This window comes from Microcaecilia unicolor, chromosome 3 (assembly GCF_901765095.1).
Source record: "Microcaecilia unicolor chromosome 3, aMicUni1.1, whole genome shotgun sequence".
Lineage (NCBI taxonomy): Eukaryota > Metazoa > Chordata > Amphibia > Gymnophiona > Siphonopidae > Microcaecilia > Microcaecilia unicolor.
The window spans coordinates 490,744,174-490,765,052 of record NC_044033.1 but is presented as its reverse complement, the minus strand read 5'-3'; the positions used below and the strand labels follow the sequence as shown (position 1 = coordinate 490,765,052).

The following is a 20,879-nucleotide window of genomic DNA, read 5'->3' as shown; positions in this document are numbered from 1 at the left end:
TGGTCCAGGTAGCCTACAATTCAGTAAAAGCTGGCTTTAGTCACTGACCAGTAATTGAGACTTCTGGCTGTCTTCCTTTTTACTTGCATTACATTATATTTTTACTGGCATTATGTTATATTTTTAATGACTTTTATTTCTGTGCATTCAAGTAGATTAGCACAGCAACCATACTACTTCTATATTACTGAAATTATCTATAAAATTTTCTGGAATGTATATTTAATCAGGCTGCAGCTGAAGTTAAATAAATGATTAAGACCCTCAGCTCTTAGGAACCAGGGTGGAGAATAATAGCCATAAAGCCAATACATGCAGGAAAGTGCTCTAGGATATGGACGGAAATAAATCTCTAGTTTTCCCATAACTTTAATGAGTTTTTTTTCTTGTTCAGTTTGCTTATGGCTCTCTGGTTATATATTATACCTGTTTTGAAAGAATAATGTAACAATTTTTTTTACATGTTTACACTTGTCTTAAACTGACTTTTTCTTCCACAGCTCTGGCTTTTGAACTCTGACACTTTGTTAGTGGAATCTACTAGAAAATCATCCAGTGGCAGTGATTTTACTTTGTTTGAGAACAGCTCAACATCTAAGCCCAGATCTTTAGAAGCCAATAATGCTATCAAAATTCTTTACCACCCCTGCACTAAATTCTGCAACAAGGAGTAAGTCTAAGTATGTTGATATATACTGAAGAACATCATATGATGTTAAGTTCTTTTCTTGTATTAAATAATAATATTTGATATTCAAGGTAATAATTTATATGAAGCAAGCAAGCAAACCATTGGCACTGAAGTTAATAACCACTGCAGCTTATAATATTTGCTTGTTATACTAATATCATGCTTTTTCATTATCATGTTACCCAAGATCCTTCCATAATACCAACTGTCTATTTTATTATATATTTCCACTATTCATGATGTATTGTAAGCCACGTTGAGCCTGCAAAGAGGTGGGAAAATGTGGGATACAAATGCAATAAATAAATAAATAAATAAATAAATAAATAAATAAAAAAAACACAAATTCCAAAACATCTTGTCTAGGTCCTTCATAGCCTTTCTGCCAGGAACGTTCTTAGCTTAGTCAGTCTGAAGCAAATCAAGTCCAGTAGAACCTCTTGACATAGCGCCATGTTTTGCATCAAGCGGCATCAGGAAAGCATAAACTGCAGATAAGAAATAAAATGAATTAGCATAATCTTGCAATATAAAAAGTCCAAAATACAATCAGAAATGGTCCTCACAACATACAATTTCTCGAGTTACTTCCTGGCACATCTCACTTCTATATTGATATAACTCACTAAAGATGGTGGCAGCATCTGACATTATATATAAAGGATTCCCAACCAATCAGATTCAAACTAGCGACATCCAATCCAGTTCTTCATTAAGTCCCCCAGGAGACATTGTAGATAATTCAAATATCTAACACTGTTCCATCTACCTTACATATAATGAAGAGAAAACGACATTGACCCAGACTCTATCTCCCACCTTACCCTCCTCTCTCTATCACCTGTCTCTACCTACCCATCCATACTTTTATTATGTTACTAGTAAAAAAAGGCCCGTTTCCGAAACCAATGAAACGGGCGCTAGCATGTGGCTTTTTTTGTGTGTGTATGTGTCACAGAGTTATTTTGTGAGTGTGTGAGGGTGGGGTGTGTGTGCAGGTTGTTGATGTGTGTTTTTGTTTTGTTTTTTGCTTGGGGGGTTGGGGGATGTGCTGTGCTGGCAAAGTGGGATGGATTGGTGTGTGGCTTTTTCTCTCCCCCCCCCCCCCCCCCCGGCCTATTTTTGCACATACCCACAGCAGGAATATTCTTCTCTCGTTCAAGCGGTGGTTCTGTGCTCTCCATGCTGCACAGATAATGAGTTGTTCTGCTGGTGAATGCTCCTCCCTTATTGCCACGTAGTTTCCTCTGATAGGTCCGTCTTACATCGCCTAGCATTGCCTGGGAACGGTTTTGTGATGCTCCTTTGTGTTTCAGAACGTTGAGGGTGTTTTTTCTGATTGGTCCGTCATGCGAGGGCGGGGCAGAGAGACATGGTCAGTGTTGTGGCTTCACCACCATGAACTGACGAACCCTTTAGGGAGTGACTGAGTGACTTCAGAACGTTGTCTTCAGAATGTTGAGGGTGAGTTTTATTATAGTAGATACTTAATTTCCTACTTTACATAACAAAATTCTGTGTTACCTATTACTATGTAAGCCGCATTGAGCCTGCTTTTAGTGGGAAAGTGCGGGATACAAATATAATAAATAAATATAGTTTAACCTGCGCTCCTAATTACCACCCTCCCACCCATGAGAAAGAGAGGCAATAACGCACCATTTTATATCTGTAATAAAGTGTTTTTCTTGCAACCAGTACAATATAAGGGGAGCAGGAATCTGTTTGTTTTTAATGTGGGATTTGTGCTCAGTGAGACGAATCTTCACAGGTCTAGTTGTCCTGCCGATATATACTTTTAAACAAGGGCATATGATGGCATGAATAATAAAAGAAAGCTCTATTGAGCTTGACACGCTTCAGATCAACTAAGCTAAGTTTCACTACTTTTGTATAAAAGAGAATTTGATAAAAAGAAAATAATTGACAAAAAGATATTTGGGAAGTTTTGTGTATAATAAATATTTAAAATTTCCATTTTCTGGACCGATGGGGAATGGAGGCATAACCTTATTTATGTCATTATTGTAAGTCGCTCTGTTTAGGTGTGTGTGCTTACTTTCTGATGATCCTTTGGAATTGAGTTCAGATTTACTTTTGACTTGTTTTGCCATTAGTACGCAACCATTTTTTAAAAATTACCATGTGAGCACTTACCACCATCCATTTTATTTAAAAAAATTAGAAACTTTTTTAGCGTGCAGTTAGCACTTGCCAATTTCAATGTTAGTACAGGATGCTTGAGTTTGTCCTGTAGTGCTTCATTTTTTGCTGTGTTGGGCTCATGCTAGTGCCTAACACAGCTTAGTAAAAGGAGCCTTATGCTCCTTGATCTTGCTAATCAGATGTTTCAGATCATCTTTACCTTCAACCAGTCACATGGTATCATCAACACAGTGAATGTTGTTAGTGAATCTTTTACCAGTTTTCACACTTTGGCTTTCTTTATACAGTCCTGCTTCTCTGATGATTTATTTGTTTAGATTTAACTCACAACTTTTTCAGTAGTAGCTCAAGATGAGTTAATTTCAGATATGTTAGGTATTAACCTGTCCCTGGAAGGCTTACAATCTAAATTTTATTTATAATTTCTTTTTTTATTTATTTATAAGTTTTTATTGATAATCTACGTCAACTACAACCAGGAGCACTTGTCTCCCCAAGTATTACCACCAATACATTATACAGAATATCTGCAAATAACATACAAAACTTCCCCCCCCCCCCCAATAGCCCAAAACTTCCCCCATCCTCTATCCACCCCCCTCCACCCCTCCCTCTTCCCCCCTCTCCCCTCTCCCCTCCTTCCCTCCCCCTTCCCTGATTCTCAGTGTTTGCCAGAAGACAAACCCAAGGGGTTCTGTCAGGCCTCTCAGTCTCATTTTCTGTATTAGGACATAAAAATGTATAGACAGGATAGGTATGTGTCTTCTGCCGTTTCAAGATCTCACTTTCAGCCAAGGCAGCAGTTTTTTCGAGGTGACAGAACAAAATCCTCTTCTGACCCCAGATCTTCCAACGTATCCTGTTCTTTCCAATGATGGGCACACGGTTCACTCCTCACATAAGTTCATAGGGGGATGACTGTCAAGGTTCCACAACGAGTGGACCATAATTATGTCAGACCAATGGGTCCTAGAAATTTCAGAGAGGGCTACAAGCTGGAATTTTTTATACTCTGTAACAGGTCCCAAGAGGCAAGCAGAGCTCCGTAGTCTCAATGTATTGTGATATCCCCCTTCTCACTCAGGGTGACCTGGTTCTCAATATGCAAATCATATGCAGATTAGTGTGCTACCCCTTCGCACTCAGGGTGATCTGGTTTCCACTCAGCAAATTAAGCAGGTCTCACCAACTGCATATATCTCAGGCAACTCTTTATTCCAGCCCCTGGGCACACGTCTTCTAGCCCAACACTTTATGCTTCCATAGATCTTCACATTGAGCCTCCCCACACAGATGGGCTCAGTACTATACCAATACTTTGAGGACTCTCAACCCCAGGCTTTGCAGCCTGCTTCTCTTAGTACTTCGGACACACAGTCCCTCTTTGAACACACAGTTCTAGACACACAGTCTTTTCTTCTTGGACACACAGTCCCTCTTTGAACACACAGTTCTAGACACACAGTCTTTTCATCTTGGACACACAGTCCCTCTTTGAACACACAGTTCTAGACACACAGTCAAACTCTAATGCTTTAGGGACTTCTTACCCCAGGACTTTCAGCCTGCTGATCTCCTTTGGACACCCAGTCCACCCCCAAGTCCATCAGGTTAGCCAGTATCTTTCAGGGGCTCTCTCTTCTTCTGCTGCTAGCTCACTTCCCTCCTTTCACAACTCAGGTGGGGTATAAAGTGGTTAATTAGCCACCCAGGACCCAGCCCATAATCTCCTGCACCTGTGGGCCTCCCAGGGCTCTCCCCGGTCCTAGCGACCTTCCCCCTTCTTCTAGCGCCCTCTAGTGGCCTACACCCTATAGGACACCCTCTTACTTATCACAGTATGGATCAGACGATGGTGTACAGAGGAGGGTTTCAGCTTTATTAGGAACTAGGCAGTATTCTGGGGAAGGGGGAACTTTTTCCTGATGGGTTCCATCTTTAACCAGGGAGGTACTAAACTTCTGGCATCAATGTTTAAAAAGGAGATAGAGCAGCTTTTAAACTAGAAACTGAGGATGGTAGTTCGTGGTAGCTCTCTACATGGCAGTACCTGATGAGATTATGAAAGGTAGCCAGGATGTAAAAATTGTGGATCAAATTCAGAGATTGGGAGTAATTATCAATGCGGAATTGACTTTTAATTTGCAAATTTGTGCTGAGGTGAAATCTTCCTTTTTTTTAAGCTCCATTTACTGTCTAAGTTGTAGTCTGTGATCCCTGTGGAGATTTTAGAACAGCAATACAGTGTAAGAGCTTTTCAAAACTGGACTATTGTAACTCACTTTTGGATCCTTTTACTAAGTTCTGGTAAAAGAGGGCTTGCGCATGGCCATTTCGGGGGAGGGGGGAGAGCCCTTACCACTAGGTAAACACTGGTGTTACAAAAATAGAAAATATTATTGTAGCTCTGGAAATGATGCGGTAGCCTGTTGGTAGTTCCGGAACAGCGAGCAGTAAGCCTGTGTTGGCCTTACCGCCTCTTAGTAAAAGGGCCTCTCTATCTTGGTCTCCCTCAATTGAGTATTAGATCTTTGCAAATTGTACAAACCACGTCTGCTCACTTAATAACTGGGATGACATGTTTCCAACATATTAGCCCGGTTTTGAAGGAACTGCATTGGTTAGCAATTGAACAAAGAATTTTTAAAAAATTCTTGTGTTGATGCATAATGCATTGAATCACAATACTTCTTATTATTTGTCTACTATCTTCAAATTTGTCGGTTATGTTCGGATAAACAAGATTTTGTATCACAAGCGAAGGATATGGAAAGACACTTCCAACAGAGGGGATACCTGTAGGGGTATTTACCTGAGATCTCACCTTTGCTGGTCTGGGCCTATACAAGCCTGAACCATTCTTATAACAATATGGATTCTACAGCCTGTGCCTGAATACATCTGTAACTATCAGAATGCCAAGACCAATTACTGCTGAGCATTGAGACCAATTACTGCTGAGCATTGAGACCAATTACTGCTAAGCATTGAGACCAATTACTGCTAAGCATTTCAAGATTACTTCATCCAAGGACATATACTTTGGTGCAAACTAGCCGTTATCTCCTGGGAACATTTGAGGAGTATAGCCGGGCAGGGAGTTTGCATACCATCTATAACAAAGGCTCTGTCCTTGACCATGCAGCTGGCTGGATATTAGGCGATCGTATGTGATTGGTCCACAGGTGTCATCTGACGCTTGGATACCAAAGGTTTGGACTGAAGAAAGTGGAGAAGTTGGAAGAAGCCCAGAAGAGAGAGACACCAGAAGATTTGCAGTTGAACAGAATGCTCGGAAGAGCCAGAGACTGATTTTCCTAACACCAGTGAACTACGTGCATCGTAACAAACTCACAGTGTCTGCTCAGCTATAACCTCAGGACTTATCTAAGACTGTGTAATCTACATTCAGAGAAACATCTCTTGGACCTATTTCTAGACTGAGACTCACTGAGACTTCAGCACGAGTCAGAGGAAAAATCTGCTTCTCCACCATTGGGAGTCTGTCAGGCGGCAAGGTGAGATACTGGATTTATTACCTATAGTCGGGGAAACTTAGTCCTTAGTTGTCTGAAACAGATAGGTTTACGGCAGGACTTTTGGTCTGTATATTCAGCTGATAACTGTATTTTGTATAAGACGTGTGATAAGTTGTTATAACAATCATTAGGAACTCATGATTGTACTGGGTTGTGTAATCACTCCTTAGTTAGTGCATTAGGATAATCAGATGGTAATCTATTTTGGTGATAATCTATTTGTATAGCAAGTTATTTTTGTATTTTGGTTGGCACTTTGCTCCAGAACTATTTATATATATATTTTTTTCTTTACATAATAAACTCTAATATATTTCATCTGTGGCATGGTTTTGGTTTATTTGCACAGCTAAGCTAGCATGTCATTAGGGTTATAAGAGGTACCCCCTGGACACGAGTTCATTTCATTGCTATCTGGTAATGATATCTGATATAAGTACCTCTAGTAGCTAATGCCCTACATATCCTAGAAGAGTAATTGATAAGGTGTTCAAAAGAGCATACAATGCACAGAAAATATGGTTGTTCTCTCCTGAGAATAATAAAAAAAGTTGAGGAAAACAGATTAACTTGTGTTTTACCTTACGGTCCATGCTCTCTCAAGATAAGAAATATAATTAGTAAACATTGGTCCATTTTGGGAATTCATGGAGGGTTTGAAAATATGCCACGGTATGCATATACTAGGGGGAAAACATTGGAGAGAGATTAGTAGGGAGACACATCAACCCCTGGAGGGAGGTCACACCAGATGTACTGGTTGTGTATATTGTCAGTATGCATTGGTAACTAGTTGGGTTTACATACCCAATCAGATAAAAAAATAAAAAAAAATTATTGAAATCTAAAACTGATTGCAATTCCAGTATGGTAATTTATGGCATTATATGGCCGTGCGGATTGTGGTACATAGGGCAGACGGTTAAAAAAAGTGAAGCACCGTCTTGCACAACATCTGAGCAATATTCGATTATCAAAAACAGACACTCCGTTGGTAGAGCATTGGATATCTCACAATCATTTCATAACTGATCTTAGATTTCTGGTTTTGGTCCAGTTTGAAGTAATTAATGGGGGAAACATCTTACAGAAAATGATGCTTAAGGAACAACAGTTGATATTTGAGTGGCGTACAGTGACTCCAGCAGGGCTTAATAAAGAGGTGGAGTGGATGGGGATATGAGTTCAGCGTTCTGGTCGGATGACGTAGCCACACTGCCAAGTTTAAGGATAGCGCATTCGTCGGTGTTTAGTAGCAGTGGCACCATTGCTCCAGGCACCTGCAGGAATCCCATCCTGTGGAAGCAGCCTGAATCACTTAATAAGGTACAAAATTGTGTAATAATAGGGTAAAAGTGGTAGAAGTAATTAGGATGGAAAGGAAGCAGGTTTCTTCTATGATCTATGTGTCTGTTTATATTTAGTTAAACCCCTGAAGACGTGGAAAAGTGAAACGCATTGATTATGTTGGGTTTGACGACTACGTTTTAGTTCAAGAGAAGAAAGCTCACAGCAATGGAAGTTAAGTTTGCAATTTGAATATGACAATGGAAGAACATCACTGAGGTACCGAAGGAGAGTTTGAAAAGTGACTCGAGGAGTCAGCACAGTGTTGACAAAAGGAAAACAGCTATAACATTCCTTAAAAAAAAAAAAAAACGTCTACATAATAACTTTGGTTGATATACATCATAATGATTGCAACATGAGAAGCTTTTCAGCACAGAAAGGATTTCTTATAACATTTGGACTCAATATATAGAATATTAATTTGTAATAACAAACGTCATGTATTTGTGCAGTGATAAGAAATGTTATATTGAAGTGTTAACTTACTACTACTCCTACTTATCATTTCTAAAGCGCTACTAGACGTACACAGCGCTGTACACTTGAACATGAAGAGACAGTCCCTGCTCGACAGAGCTTACAATCTAATTAGGACAGACAAGAGATAAGGGAATATTAAAGTGAGGATGATAAAATAAGGGTTCTGAACAAGTGAATAAGGGTTAGGAGTTAAAAGCAGCATCAAAACGGTGGGCTTTTAGCTTAGATTTGAAGACGGCCAGAGATGGAGCTTGACGTACCGACTCAGGAAGTCTATTCCAGGCATATGGTGCAGCAAGATAAAAGGAACGGAGTCTGGAGTTAGCAGTGGAGGAGAAGGGTGCAGATTAGTAGTGCTTTAGAAATGATAAGTAGTAGTAGTAGGAATCTCCAAAAATCTCCATCCACTTCTCTAGCCTCAAGTTTTCTGCCAATCTTGGGCTTTTTTACTCCAAGCACACCATAATTAAGCTATGCATCTTCTTCCACAGTATATTCCACCACTTGCCATAGTCATCCCAGGACAATCCTTAACTTTGTTCAGGACAAAGAAAAAAAAAAGCAATAAAATTCTTCTCTTTTTCATTGGCCCAGCTCACAGGACCCCAGCAACCTCAGGAGCCCTATGTTCCCTCTTGAAGACTTGGCAAAAAAGGAAGTAGTTTCTTCTTCAAAACACTTCAGTTTATAACTTCAGCTCCCCTAGCCATTCTTAGGGGAAAACTAGCTGGAAGAATCGTTCCCGTACCATTACATCACACACATGCTAGGGCAAGTTGTACTCTTGTAACAAAATATAGAAAGAGCCCATCAGCAGCTGGATTAACCCTGAGACACCAACATGATGGCAATTCATCACATTTTGTTCATATAATTTTTATTGATTTTATATACTTTACAGAGATACCAGCACTGCATAGTGTAATACAGACAGTAATTACTTAATAAACAAAGAAGAAATTACCACATCAATAGAAAAACATCAATTGGCTTCATTAGACCTCTAACTAAGAAAGGGAGGGTAGGAATAAGTGAAGTTTTTTACAATAGCATTTAAAAGTAATTATGGTTCCGTACATCCCTTAATTTCATATCTCTGCAGCTATTTACCATCTAGGAAGGTCTGGAGTTGATCAGGCATATAATATACATATTTTACCTGATTTAATCTGATAATACATTTGCAAGGGTAGGCCAGGAGGAAAGAGCCCCCTAATTCCACGACTTTAGACCTCATAGAAAGAAATCTTTTCCGCTTCTCCTGAGTAAATTTAGTCACATCTGGGTAGAGCCAGATCTTCTGGCCTGCAAATATCCGGTTGGATGATTTAAAGTAAAGACGCATTATTGCGTTTAAGTCCTGCTGAAAAACAAATGAGGCAATCAAAGTCCCTCTTTCAGGTGCTTCTTCAATTGTCTGTTCCAAATTCATCACATTTTATATGTGTGTGTGTATGTATGTGTGCTTTGCATATACTCCATTGTATTCTGTATCTTTCTTGCCCTTCTCTACGGTAGTTTGGTCTAATAGAAAGCATAATTTACTAGTTTATTTCTTTACCTGTCATATTGGGGAAAATTTGTGGTGTCTACACTGTGTTAATTGTTCGACTATTCAACTTATTTTTAAATATAAATTGCAAATTTTGTATAAATAACTAAGAGGACCTTTTATTAAAGATTAGCACGTGCTAAATAGTAAGAAGCTTATTTTATACCTATCTGCTTCTTGGCATTTAGCACGTGCTAATTCCATTAGTGCAAGCTAAGCTTTAGTTAATAAAAAAAATTAAATAGCTTCACAGACAATTAGTCATTGAAAACGAAGTACAAAAATCCATTATGGTATTAGTGAACCACAACGTCAGTGCATTCCAACTATTTGGTTATGCTTGGATGCTTCAATAATGTGTTTATTCCTTACAAATATGAGTATTTGTGCAGTTACTCTCAAATTGTTTGGAAAGGAAAAAGCAAATACATCATCCCAATTAAGTAAAATCACGAAGAGCTATTAAAATAAATTTTTGTCATATCCAAGGAAATGTGTTCACACAGTTTATAAATCTATGTGTATGTTGATCATGGAAATTAACATATAAGGTTTGAAGGATGTAGGCAATGGCCCTGGAATGAAAAGCCTTTTTAATTTCTTCTCATAAGCCAATTGTTTTAGAGTTCTGTTTGTCCTCTTGTATAAATATTGTAAATCAGCATGATCTTAGATGTTAAACTTTTCAGTTTAGTTTACAGGCTTGATATTACCATTTATAAGAATCAAATTCTAAACACTTGTGGCCTCATATCTTTAAACAATTCTTATTTCATTTTATTTAAATGACAGATGTAAAAGCCTGAGAGTTCTTGTGTTGATAGTATGCTGCTTAATAAAATGTGACAGTATTTTGTCAGCTGATGTCATTGAATGGCTGGTGATACATTAGAAGCTTATTTACTTATTCCAATTACAGTGATGACCTGGTATACGTTTATACACATTTGCTACCATATATTGGGTAGGGGATGTTTTAAGACTCATACTGTATAGCAGTATTTAGCTCTTATATTAGTACTAGTAAAAAAAGGCCCGTTTCCGAAACCAATGAAACGGGCGCTAGCATGTGGCTTTTTTTTTTGTGTGTGTGTATGTGTCACAGAGTTATTGTGTGTGTGAGTGTGTGAGGGTGCGGTATGTGTCTTTTTTTGTTTTGTTTTTTTTGCTTGGGGGTTGGGGGATGTGCTGTGCTGTCCTTGGTCGCTGCTTGCTGCTGGCTGGGTCGCGGGTAATCCTTCCAGCTGGGCCGCAGCTTGTCCTGTTCATCCACGTCCCAGATGGTGACGGGCACATTGTTTTCCGGCTCCTCTGACTCCATGTCAAGCGATCCCAAATATAGTCTTTGCTATGGGCCCTCTGGCACTCTTCAGTACTGGCATTAGGCATTTAAAAATTTATCCCCCCCCCCCCCCCCCGTCTATTTTTGCACATACTCACAGCAGGAATATTCTTCTCTCGTTCCAGCGCTGGTTCTGTGCTCTCCGTGCTGCACAGATAATGAGCCATTCTGCTGGGGAATGCTCCTCCCTTATTGTCACGTAGTTTCCTCTGATTGGTCCGTCTTACGTTGCCTAGTGTTGCCTGGGAACGGTGTTGTGATGGTCCTTTGTGTTTCAGAATGTTGAGGGTGTTTTTTCTGATTGGTCCGTCATGAGAGGGCGGGGCAGAGAGACATGGTCAGTGTTGTGGCTTCACCACCATGAATCCATGAACCCTTCAGGGAGTGACTGAGTGACTTCAGAACGTTGTCTTCAGAATGTTGAGGGTGAGTTTTATTATAGTAGATAAGTAATAAGCTTAATCAGGTTTGAGCAACTAAGAAATCTGTAGCTGCATCTTAGCAAATAAAATACTCTGGTGTGTCTAAGTAGGATAAAAATAAAAGTTAATTTGTCTCAAAATTTAAGCGGTACTCCTTTCATATTTTTCTATTCTTTCCTATGGAAAACATTTGAAGAAGGCACCTACAGTATGAAACCAAAAAGGTATTTGGTATGGATGGGGTTTTTTTGTTGTTCTAATGAAACATGTAGCAAGCTCTAATGCAGTCAGCTCTTTTCCAAAGGTATAACAGATCACCGCCCATATAGATAAGTGATGTCATTATTGCTTAATGCTGATCAAAAAAGAACTTTCCAGAAAACACTTAGAAATCCCCTGGGGCATGTATGAATTTTTTCCATTCCCATGTTCTCTGAGCATTGTTTCAGTTTCTCTTTTATCTTCCTGACAGTATGAATTTTTTTTCCCAAAAAACAATATCCATTCTTCTGTTAAACTTTCTATTCACACTTTTTTCAGGAATCTCTCTTTCCTTTTGTACCCTAGTTAGGTTTATTGACACCTTTGAAGTTTTCTTATTTATTTTGATGGCCAATATATAATGGATTTCTATAATCTGTTAAGTTATAGTGGCATGAAGTATTGCTGCTAATATCTTATCTTCAAAACATGAAAGAATCAGATAAAGCATTCTCAGCTGACTGAAAATAGCTTGCACAGTACTGCTCTAGTTTTCAGTTTATTTAAAATTTGATATACCGCCTAAGAGATAGCTTTCTCTATTGCTTGAGCATGCTATAGGACTCTAGTTTTCAATGAAACAACAAATTCTATTAGTGTTATTGTCAGGCAGCTGAGAATGCTTCATCTGATTCTTCAGTGTTTTGAGGATAAGATATTTACAGCAGTAGTTCATGCCACCATAACTTTATAAGATTATAGGAATGCATTATACATTGGCCTACCAAAGAAGACTTTGATGAAACTTCAAGAAACATAATGCAATTTCTCATCTTTTCTCAGTTTAGCTCCATTCTCTTCTGTGTTAAGTTCAAAGTTCTGCTCATGACTGTTAAAATTTTGCAGGTTTATGGTTTGAGTTGCTTGCATGAGAAGTTGATACATGCTCTTTCCCATAATGTTAGACTTACAGTAGCTGGACAGACAGGCCAGTGCCAGGCAGACTTCTATGGACTGTGCCCTAAGCGTGGCTGGACAGATTTGGATGGGCTGGAGTGGGACTTTGATGACAACTTCATTAGCTGGAGAACAAGGCCAGTGCCGGACAAACTTCTATGGTCTGTGCTCTTAAAACAGCAAAGACAAATCAAGATCAAATATATATATGTAGTGGGGGATCCAAGATGGCGATGTGAAAGGACGCGAGGTTCGGAGCTCCGGCGGACCTGGACTGCTGAACGCCAGTCTTCCTACGAACAGCATGGGAAAGCGAAAGGGGAAAGCTAAAACTCTTACCTCCCCGAGTTTGGCAGGGAATCCCGCTGTGCGCCAGGCAGTCTTGGAGTCTTACGGTGTGAGGATCCTCGGAGAGAGACGGCTCGACTCTACAGGGTCCGCTATTGCTGACGTGGACCACAGCATTGAAGGAGCTTCGCTCAGCCCTCCTCCGAATATAGCCCCTCCGCGTCCAGGAGCAAGCCTGAATATGACAGAGGCACAGGAGACAGGAGCGATTGGTGGTGGTCCACCCCTGCTAGCTGTGCTGGGAGAGCCTGTCATATCCTCAACTCCAACCAATTCTACAACGGAGGAAGTACCTTCCTCATCTTTGGTTTGTGTAGCTACTCCTGAAGGTACCCGTGGAATTGTTCGACTGGCTGTTGTAACGCGTGAAGCGCTCTGGGATGCAATTCAAGGTATTCACACTTCTTTACAATCTATTTCCAAGTCCCTTGGTGGTGAAATAACTGATTTAAAAGAAAAGCATAAAAATATAGCTGAAAAAGTCCATGGAACTATCGAAAAGGTTTCGACCTTAGAAGGAGAGGTTTCTAAATCTTTGAATACTACAGCCACTTTAATCAAGGAGAGAGAAGTTTTTGCCCGTAAAATATTATACTTAGAGAATCAAAGCCGAAGGAATAACCTGAGGCTTATAAACTTTCCAAGGTCCCCTTTGATTGCTCCTTTGGATATGCTGAGGAAATATTTCTTAGAAGTATTGGAGATCCCAGTGGCAGGCCTCCCACCGGTCGCTAGGGCCCAGTATATAAGTGGAATTAATTATCAATCTGGACAACCTCGGGTTGCACCGGGCCTTGATTTGACCCATTTTCTTGAGAGCTCCCTGGAGATAGTGACTGAAAGGACAACACTACTAGTAACTTTCGCTTTAGAAATGGATAGAAACAATATTTTTCGGACCTATTTCCGCCATATTAATACAGAATTTATGGGATCAAGAGTTCAGATTTTCCCGGATTTGGCTAGAGACACCCAGAAGAAAAGAAGAGAGTTCTTGTCTTACAAGGCTAGAGCTCTCAAGCTTGGCGCTGTTTTTCAACTTAAATTTCCATGTAGATGCTTGGTATCTCTAAATTGAAATAATTTAGAGAGAGGTTTTTTTTTGAACCCTTAAAATTGTTACAGTTTATTGCGGCACAAGAAAGTGTGGAAAAACCAGTAATTACTACCCAGTGAATAAATGCTGTTATGTAGGCTCTCGAGATTATGTTCCCTCTCAAACTTTCATTTGTAATAATTTACCTCCTCATTTTTACCTAGTACTTGGATCTTTGGTTGATTGTGGACAAAATGTTAGAAGAAGTATTTCCTTTAAAAATTATAAGTTGATCTATTATGTTTCTTGTAATTTCCGCTACATTTATGTTGATATGTAAATGTAAAAAATGATATAAATAAACTATAAAAAAAATATACATATGTAGTGTCACATCATACCTTATGCTTTGAGGTTATTTTGTTGGGTAGACTGACTGGATCGTTAAGGTCTTTATCTGCCATCATCTACTATATTACTATTATATCTTCCTTTGGCGAAAAAAGTGAGGGGATCAATCTTTCTCATTTGCTACCCTAAGGTTAAGGAATAGTACTCCAGAAGAACCCATCTTCTACCTACCTCATTGGGGTTCAGGTGGAGTCTAAAGACCTGCAATTTGGGCAGTCACAAGTATCTGGCAATTCCAACAGAGTAAAACTGATCTCATGCTACTTAACCCAGGAATAAGCAGCAGACTTTCCCAAGTCCAACTTAATAATAGTTTATGGACATTCTTTTAGGAACTTGTCCATACCTCTTTAAATTCCAGATATGCTAACTGCTTGTTCCACATTCTCTGGCAATTAATTCCAGAGCATAATTACATATTGAGTGAAGAAACATTTTCTCCAATTTGTTCTGCATATACTGTTAGTAACTTCATTGTGTGCCCCCGATTCCTTGTACTTTTGGAAAGCGTAAATAAGCGATTCATGGAAACGGTAGTGAATGCATGTAATGGCCTCCCGGTAGAGGTGGTGGAGACAAAGACTATCTGAATTCAAGAAAAATTGGGACAAGTACATAGGATCTTTAAGGGAGGAAAGGATAGAAAGCTTTTCTGTTTCAACAGGCTTTTAATTGAAAGTTATAACTTCAGTGGAGAAGTGGTTGTTTTTAAAAGTTTCTATTAATGATTTTATTTATTTTAGTTTGTCTTTTGTAAGATGTTTTATTATTTTCTGTTATTATTGATTATGTATGTACATTTGTAAACCACCTAGTGCACTGGATAATGCAATATAGAATCTGTGGAAATAAATAAATAGTAGATGGCTTTGTTTTTCTCTGTATGTTAAGCTAAGACACAGAGGAATGTAACCTGTATGGAGAAGGAGGTACAACTCTAACAATCATATTGAACAGACTGCATGGACAGCACGTTATCTGTCATCATTTCGTATGTTATATAACTCTTTTAAGTAAAGTGAGCTGTGAGATAAGGGTCTGCAGAGTTCATATAACAACAGATCTTAGACTCCCAGTCCCAAAGTAACTAATCTGTGGGCAAAGCCACTGCTGAAAGGATTTTTGTAGACTTCTTTGTATATATGTCCTTCTGTTTTCCTATTTACTTTTTCAGTTTTGAAACGAGATATTAAATGCTAGAGGACCATAGTTGTTGTTAAAATCATACTAATAAGGCATTCTTTGTAAATGTATGTATTTGAAAATGAGGTTTTTTTTGTTTTCTGGTTTGTAGAAAATCTTTAATTTGACATATTCTGGAATGATTCATAATAATAGGTTGCCTTAAAATATTTCAAATGGCAAGAGATCTGTGAATTTGGAAGGTAGCTACCTTAAGGCTACTAGAGTCAGCAGGAACTCAAATTGCAAGGTAGACACTTTTATTCAAGCTAAAGTACAAGTGTAAATTTTTTATGAGCTTGCTTTAACAAGGTCCATAGGGATTTAGGATTATTTATCTAAGTCCTTATTAAAATAGAAAACTTTCCTATGTTTAGTAGCGCAAAGAAAAGCTTATCCAAACAGTGTATAGTGCACTTGGGAATAAGTAACTCTTACAGGGTTAGAAATCAGAGAAACATACCTACTTTTGTTTTCTATCTTGATGAGAACTTAGAATTACTGATTAAAAATTGCATTCATAGCAGTATTCAAAAGACTTTATTGTGGTGAGTTGTTTACTTGTTAGAAAGTGGCATTGTGCTGTAATATTTTATAGCTTAAAAAAAGTTAGTATTTGACTTGGTGGTTAAGGACCTGGGTTTAATTTATGGCTCACGTCTTCCATTCTCTGGCTTGCCTAGGGTTGGGGATGCTTTAGGGCCCATGATTGCAGGGTTTCAGAAGGAGCCCTAGTGCATTACCACCAGCTGAGGTCTGCCACTGCAATAACAACTAAATAATTAGGGAGGGGATAGTCAGTACTGAGAAAAGGTTTGTAAACCTTCTAGGATGGTGTATATTTTTAGCACAATTTATCATTAAAACATTATTGGGTCCTAATATAAACCCTTATAAGAGGAAAGTGATCCCATTAAATAACTCAGAGGGGCATATTTTTGGTAGTTTAACAAAATGTTTCAACATAAAGCATGTGTGAAAATGTATGTGAACCCTTCATTTACTAACTGATTGATAGTACCTTCTTCAGAAGCAGTAACTTCAACTAAATATTTCCTGTAACTTGATCAGTCTGTCATTGTCCTTGGGAAATTTTGGCCCAGTCTTCCATACAGAATGGTTTCAACTCTGACACTTGAGGGCTTCCCTACATGTTGAGCTCACTTCAGGTCCTGCCAAAACATTTCAGCGGGGTTTACATCAGAGGACTCAGGCTCTCTGCTTAAGGGTCACAAACCAGCTGGATTTTCAGGATATTCATAATGAATATGTGTGAGAGGTTTTCCTGTCATTGCCTCCATGGTATGCAGATCTCTCTCTCGCATATTCATTAGGTGTATTGTGAACCCTGACTGGTTTGCAGTACTTAAGGACTGAAATTTGAAACCCTTGCTTTAGATTGAGACTTTGACTTGGCCAATCCAAAATACGAAATCTCCTCTTCTTTAGCTGTTCTGTAGTAGATTTATTTGAACGTTTATTGTTGTATTACCCACTTCTGGTTCAGCTTCAACTCTTGGATGTTTGGTAGAATTTTCTGATATAAAGCAGGATTCGTATGGCAAGCTGCCCAAATCCTGATGCAGCAAGGCAAACCCTATACCATGATACCTCACCAGTATGCTTTACAGGACAGGATGAGGTGTGTGGAATGAGCTTCCCCTCCACCTACAATTGGAGTCTTCTAATATGAAATTTAAGACAGATGTATAAACTCACTTTTTTGTCTAGCTTTCCACTGCCATTTGTTTAGCTTTAATTCCATCCTCTTGCTAGATAGGGATTCTCTGTGTTTATCTCATGCCTTTTTGAATCCTGTCACTGTTATTGTTCCAACCTCCTCCACCAAGAATGGCATTCCACGCATCCGTCAGCCTTTCCTGTTAAGTATTTAACAGCATTCCTTTGAAGCTTACCTCCTGTTCTTTACCTTCCCAGTATTTGAAAAAGATTTTGTTTGTTCATCAATACCTTTCAAGTATTTAAACAGCTGTATCATATCACCCTGTCTCTCTTGTCCTCTAGGGCAGGGGTAGGCAACTCCGGTCCTCGAAAGCCGCAGGCAGGTCAGGTTTTCAGGATATCCACAATGAATATGCAGGAGATAGATTTGCATACCATGGAGGCAGTGTATGCAAATCAAGTTCATGCATATTCATTGTGGATATCCTGAAAACCTGACCTGCCTGCGGCTCTCGAGGACCGGAGTTGCCTACCCCTGCTCTAGGGTATACCTATTCAGGTCTTCAAGTCTCTTCTCATATGTTTTCTGCACAAGACCCTATACCAGTGGTTCCCAAACCTGATCCTGGAGGCACCCCAGCCAGTCAGGGTTTCAGGATACCCACAATAAAAGATTTGCATGCAGCAGAGGTTTGGAACAAATGGTGTAAGGCAGTGGTTTAGAAACCACTACCCTTTACCATTTTGGTCACCTTTCTCTGAATCACTTTGTCTTTTTGTATCCTTAGCAAAGTATAGCCTTCAAAACTGAAACCAATACTCCATGTGTGGCCTCACCAGTGGCGTTCCTAGCCTGGATGACCCCCGGGGCGGATCGCCGATGCACCCCCCACCCCGGGTGCAGCGCGCCCTCCCCCCCGCGAAATGACACCCCTCCCCGGGTGCACGCCGCTGGGGGGGGGGGGGGTGCCGCGGCGCGCGCCTGTCGGCTCCGAGTTCACTAAGTTCGCTCATTCGCTGCAGCTCCCTCTGCCCCGGAACAGGTTACTTCCTGTTCCGGGGCAGAGGGAGCTGCAGCGAACGAGTGAAGTTAGCAAACTCGGAGCCGACAGGCGCGTGCCGCAGCACCCCCCAGCGGCGTGCACCCAGGGTGGACCGCCCTCCCCCCTTGGTACGCCACTGGGCCTCACCAACAACTTGTACAGGGGCATTATCATCTCCTCCCTTCAACTGGTTATACCTCTCAACCTTTTCTGGCTTGGCTACCACCTTGTCACAGTATTTGCCACCTTGAGATCCTCAAACATTATCATCCCAAGGTCCTTGGTCCATGCACATCAGCCTCTTTGCTCCTAACCTATACGGCTTCTGTGGATTTTTACACCCAAAATTCATCACTGCATTTCTTTGCATTAAAGATTAATCTCCAAGCTTTAACCTGTGCTTCTAATTTTTGCAGATCATTTCTCATGTTTTCTCCTTTCCATGGTGAACACTTTATTGCAAATCTGTATGATCCGCAAAAGGGCAAACTTTTCCTCCTTACCTTTTGGTGATATTGCTCACAAAGACATTGAACAGAATCTGTCCTAGGACCAATCCCTGAGGTACTCCTCTACTCACTTCCTTTTTTTCTGAGTGAGCCTTTCTACTTTTCTCCAGATTTGTAGGTGGGACATTCCAATCCACTTGTGGTAGATTCAAGTCACCCAGTATTATCACCTCTCTCTTCAATCCTATCTTTATAGATACCTATTTGTTTATTTAGCTCACATCTTTTTCAATAGGAGCCCAAGGTGAGTTATATCCAGGTACACTAGGTATTTCCCTGTCTCCGGAGGGATTACAATCTTAAATTTGTACCTGAAGCAATGGATTACCACCATTTTGGGTAAGCCACCAGGTCTCTGCACTCACCTCAAGGAGCATCAAGGTGTGGGTCCAGTGCTCTGTGTGGGTGGTGGGCAGCCTATACCACCATGTTTGGCTCTCCCAGGCACCTCATGAACAGGCAGGCCGTGCTTGTCCAGGTCCTACTGGAGACAGGGTCCTTGGAATGCATTCACGTGCCAGGAGCACTGTTTTTTTTTTTTTTACCTGAAGGGGGGAGTTGCTGGGCAGCTTCCGCCACTATATGGATCATTGTGGACGATTCTCCAAGATGGCCCACTTCATCCCTTTGACTGGATTACCTTCCGCAGTTATGCTGGCCTGTCACTTCTTTAAGGAAGTCTTTCGCTGTCAGTGTCTAACATAGTCCATTGTTTCAGACCAGGAAGTGGAGTTCACATCCAGATTTTGGTTGAAGCTTTGTGGGACGTTGCACACCAAGCTAGATTATTCCTCAGGGTACTACCCTCAAACCTAACAGCCAGACTGTGAGGGTTAATCAGCTCTTGAAATCCTTCCTTCGCATCTACATCTCTTCTCAACAGAATAACTGGTCCAAGCTGTTACGCTGGGCTGAATTCTGTTATAACCATTATGTGAACTGGTCCTCTGGGGCATCACCATTCAAGATAGTATTCGAATGACACCTGAGGGTACCTCTGCCTGTACCCCAAACTTCATTGAGGCCACTGCCGAGTCCTTTTCTCACCTCTGGGAATCATGCTGGAGCTCCTGATTCGGGCCACTTAGAGGTACAAGAAGCAAGCGGATAAGAAGGGATGCCCAACGCCTCAATTCTATCCTGAGACCTTGTCTGACTATACAAACACGGAGTCAGATAATTATGAGTAGCCTCTAGAGTTTCTCTCTGGTATGTGGGCAATTGGCCAGCATACCAGAGGGGACACATGGGACAGTTAACCCCCAAAAAATTCACTATCCACTCGGAATCGAATCTATGCCTCAAGGCTCTCTCCACCAAATTCTCCCCCCCCCCCCCCCGATTTAGTGGGACATTCCCTATCATCTGAAAGGTGGGACCTGTTACTTACCAGTTGGAGCTATCCACTACTCTACGAGTCCACAACACGTTTCACATAGCCCTTCTGAAACCCCTTATACTGAGGCGAAGAGGCAGGGTACCTCCTGCACCCAGTCCTATTGACGTCGATCCAGATGCGTAGTTTGAAGTTCAGAGCATCCTAGACTATTGGAAAATACGGAGAAATCTCCAGTGTCTCATTGCCTAGAAGGGTTATGGACGTGACAAGAACTCCTGGGAACCTTTAAACCAAGTTCACGCACCAGTATTCATCAGAAAGTTCCACTATATGTTTCCCTACAAGTCTACGCCAGCAATTCAAGGAGGAGGGCCATTGCGGAGGAGGTACTGTCATGGCCCTGGCCATGCCCCAAGCCCCAGTCTCCGCACTCACCTCACTGGGCATTGGGATGTGGATTTGAAGTATTCTCCGGCACCCTGTGTGTGTGTGTGTGGGGAGGGTGGTCCGTACCGCTGTCTTTGGTGCTCCAAGGCATGTTGTGAACAGACAGGCCACGCTAGTCTGAGTCCTGAAAGGGGTGGGATCCCCGGGGCGCCTGTGCGTGCCAGGAGCGCTCTTTGTTGAC

At 40.6% G+C, this 20,879-nt stretch overlaps 1 protein-coding gene across 2 annotated transcripts in view; it reads left to right on the top strand.

Annotated features, from left to right (window-relative positions):
- Positions 1-20,879, top strand: part of UBE3D (ubiquitin protein ligase E3D) — a 192,063-nt gene that overhangs the window by 96,520 nt on the left and 74,664 nt on the right. The window contains exon 8 of one of the 2 annotated variants that reach the window (XM_030199073.1): positions 501-670. In XM_030199073.1, coding sequence (XP_030054933.1) covers positions 501-670 — 170 coding nt within the window. Of the gene's footprint in view, positions 1-500; positions 681-20,879 lie in introns of both variants that reach the window. The other variant, XM_030199074.1, reaches the window with a different exon arrangement.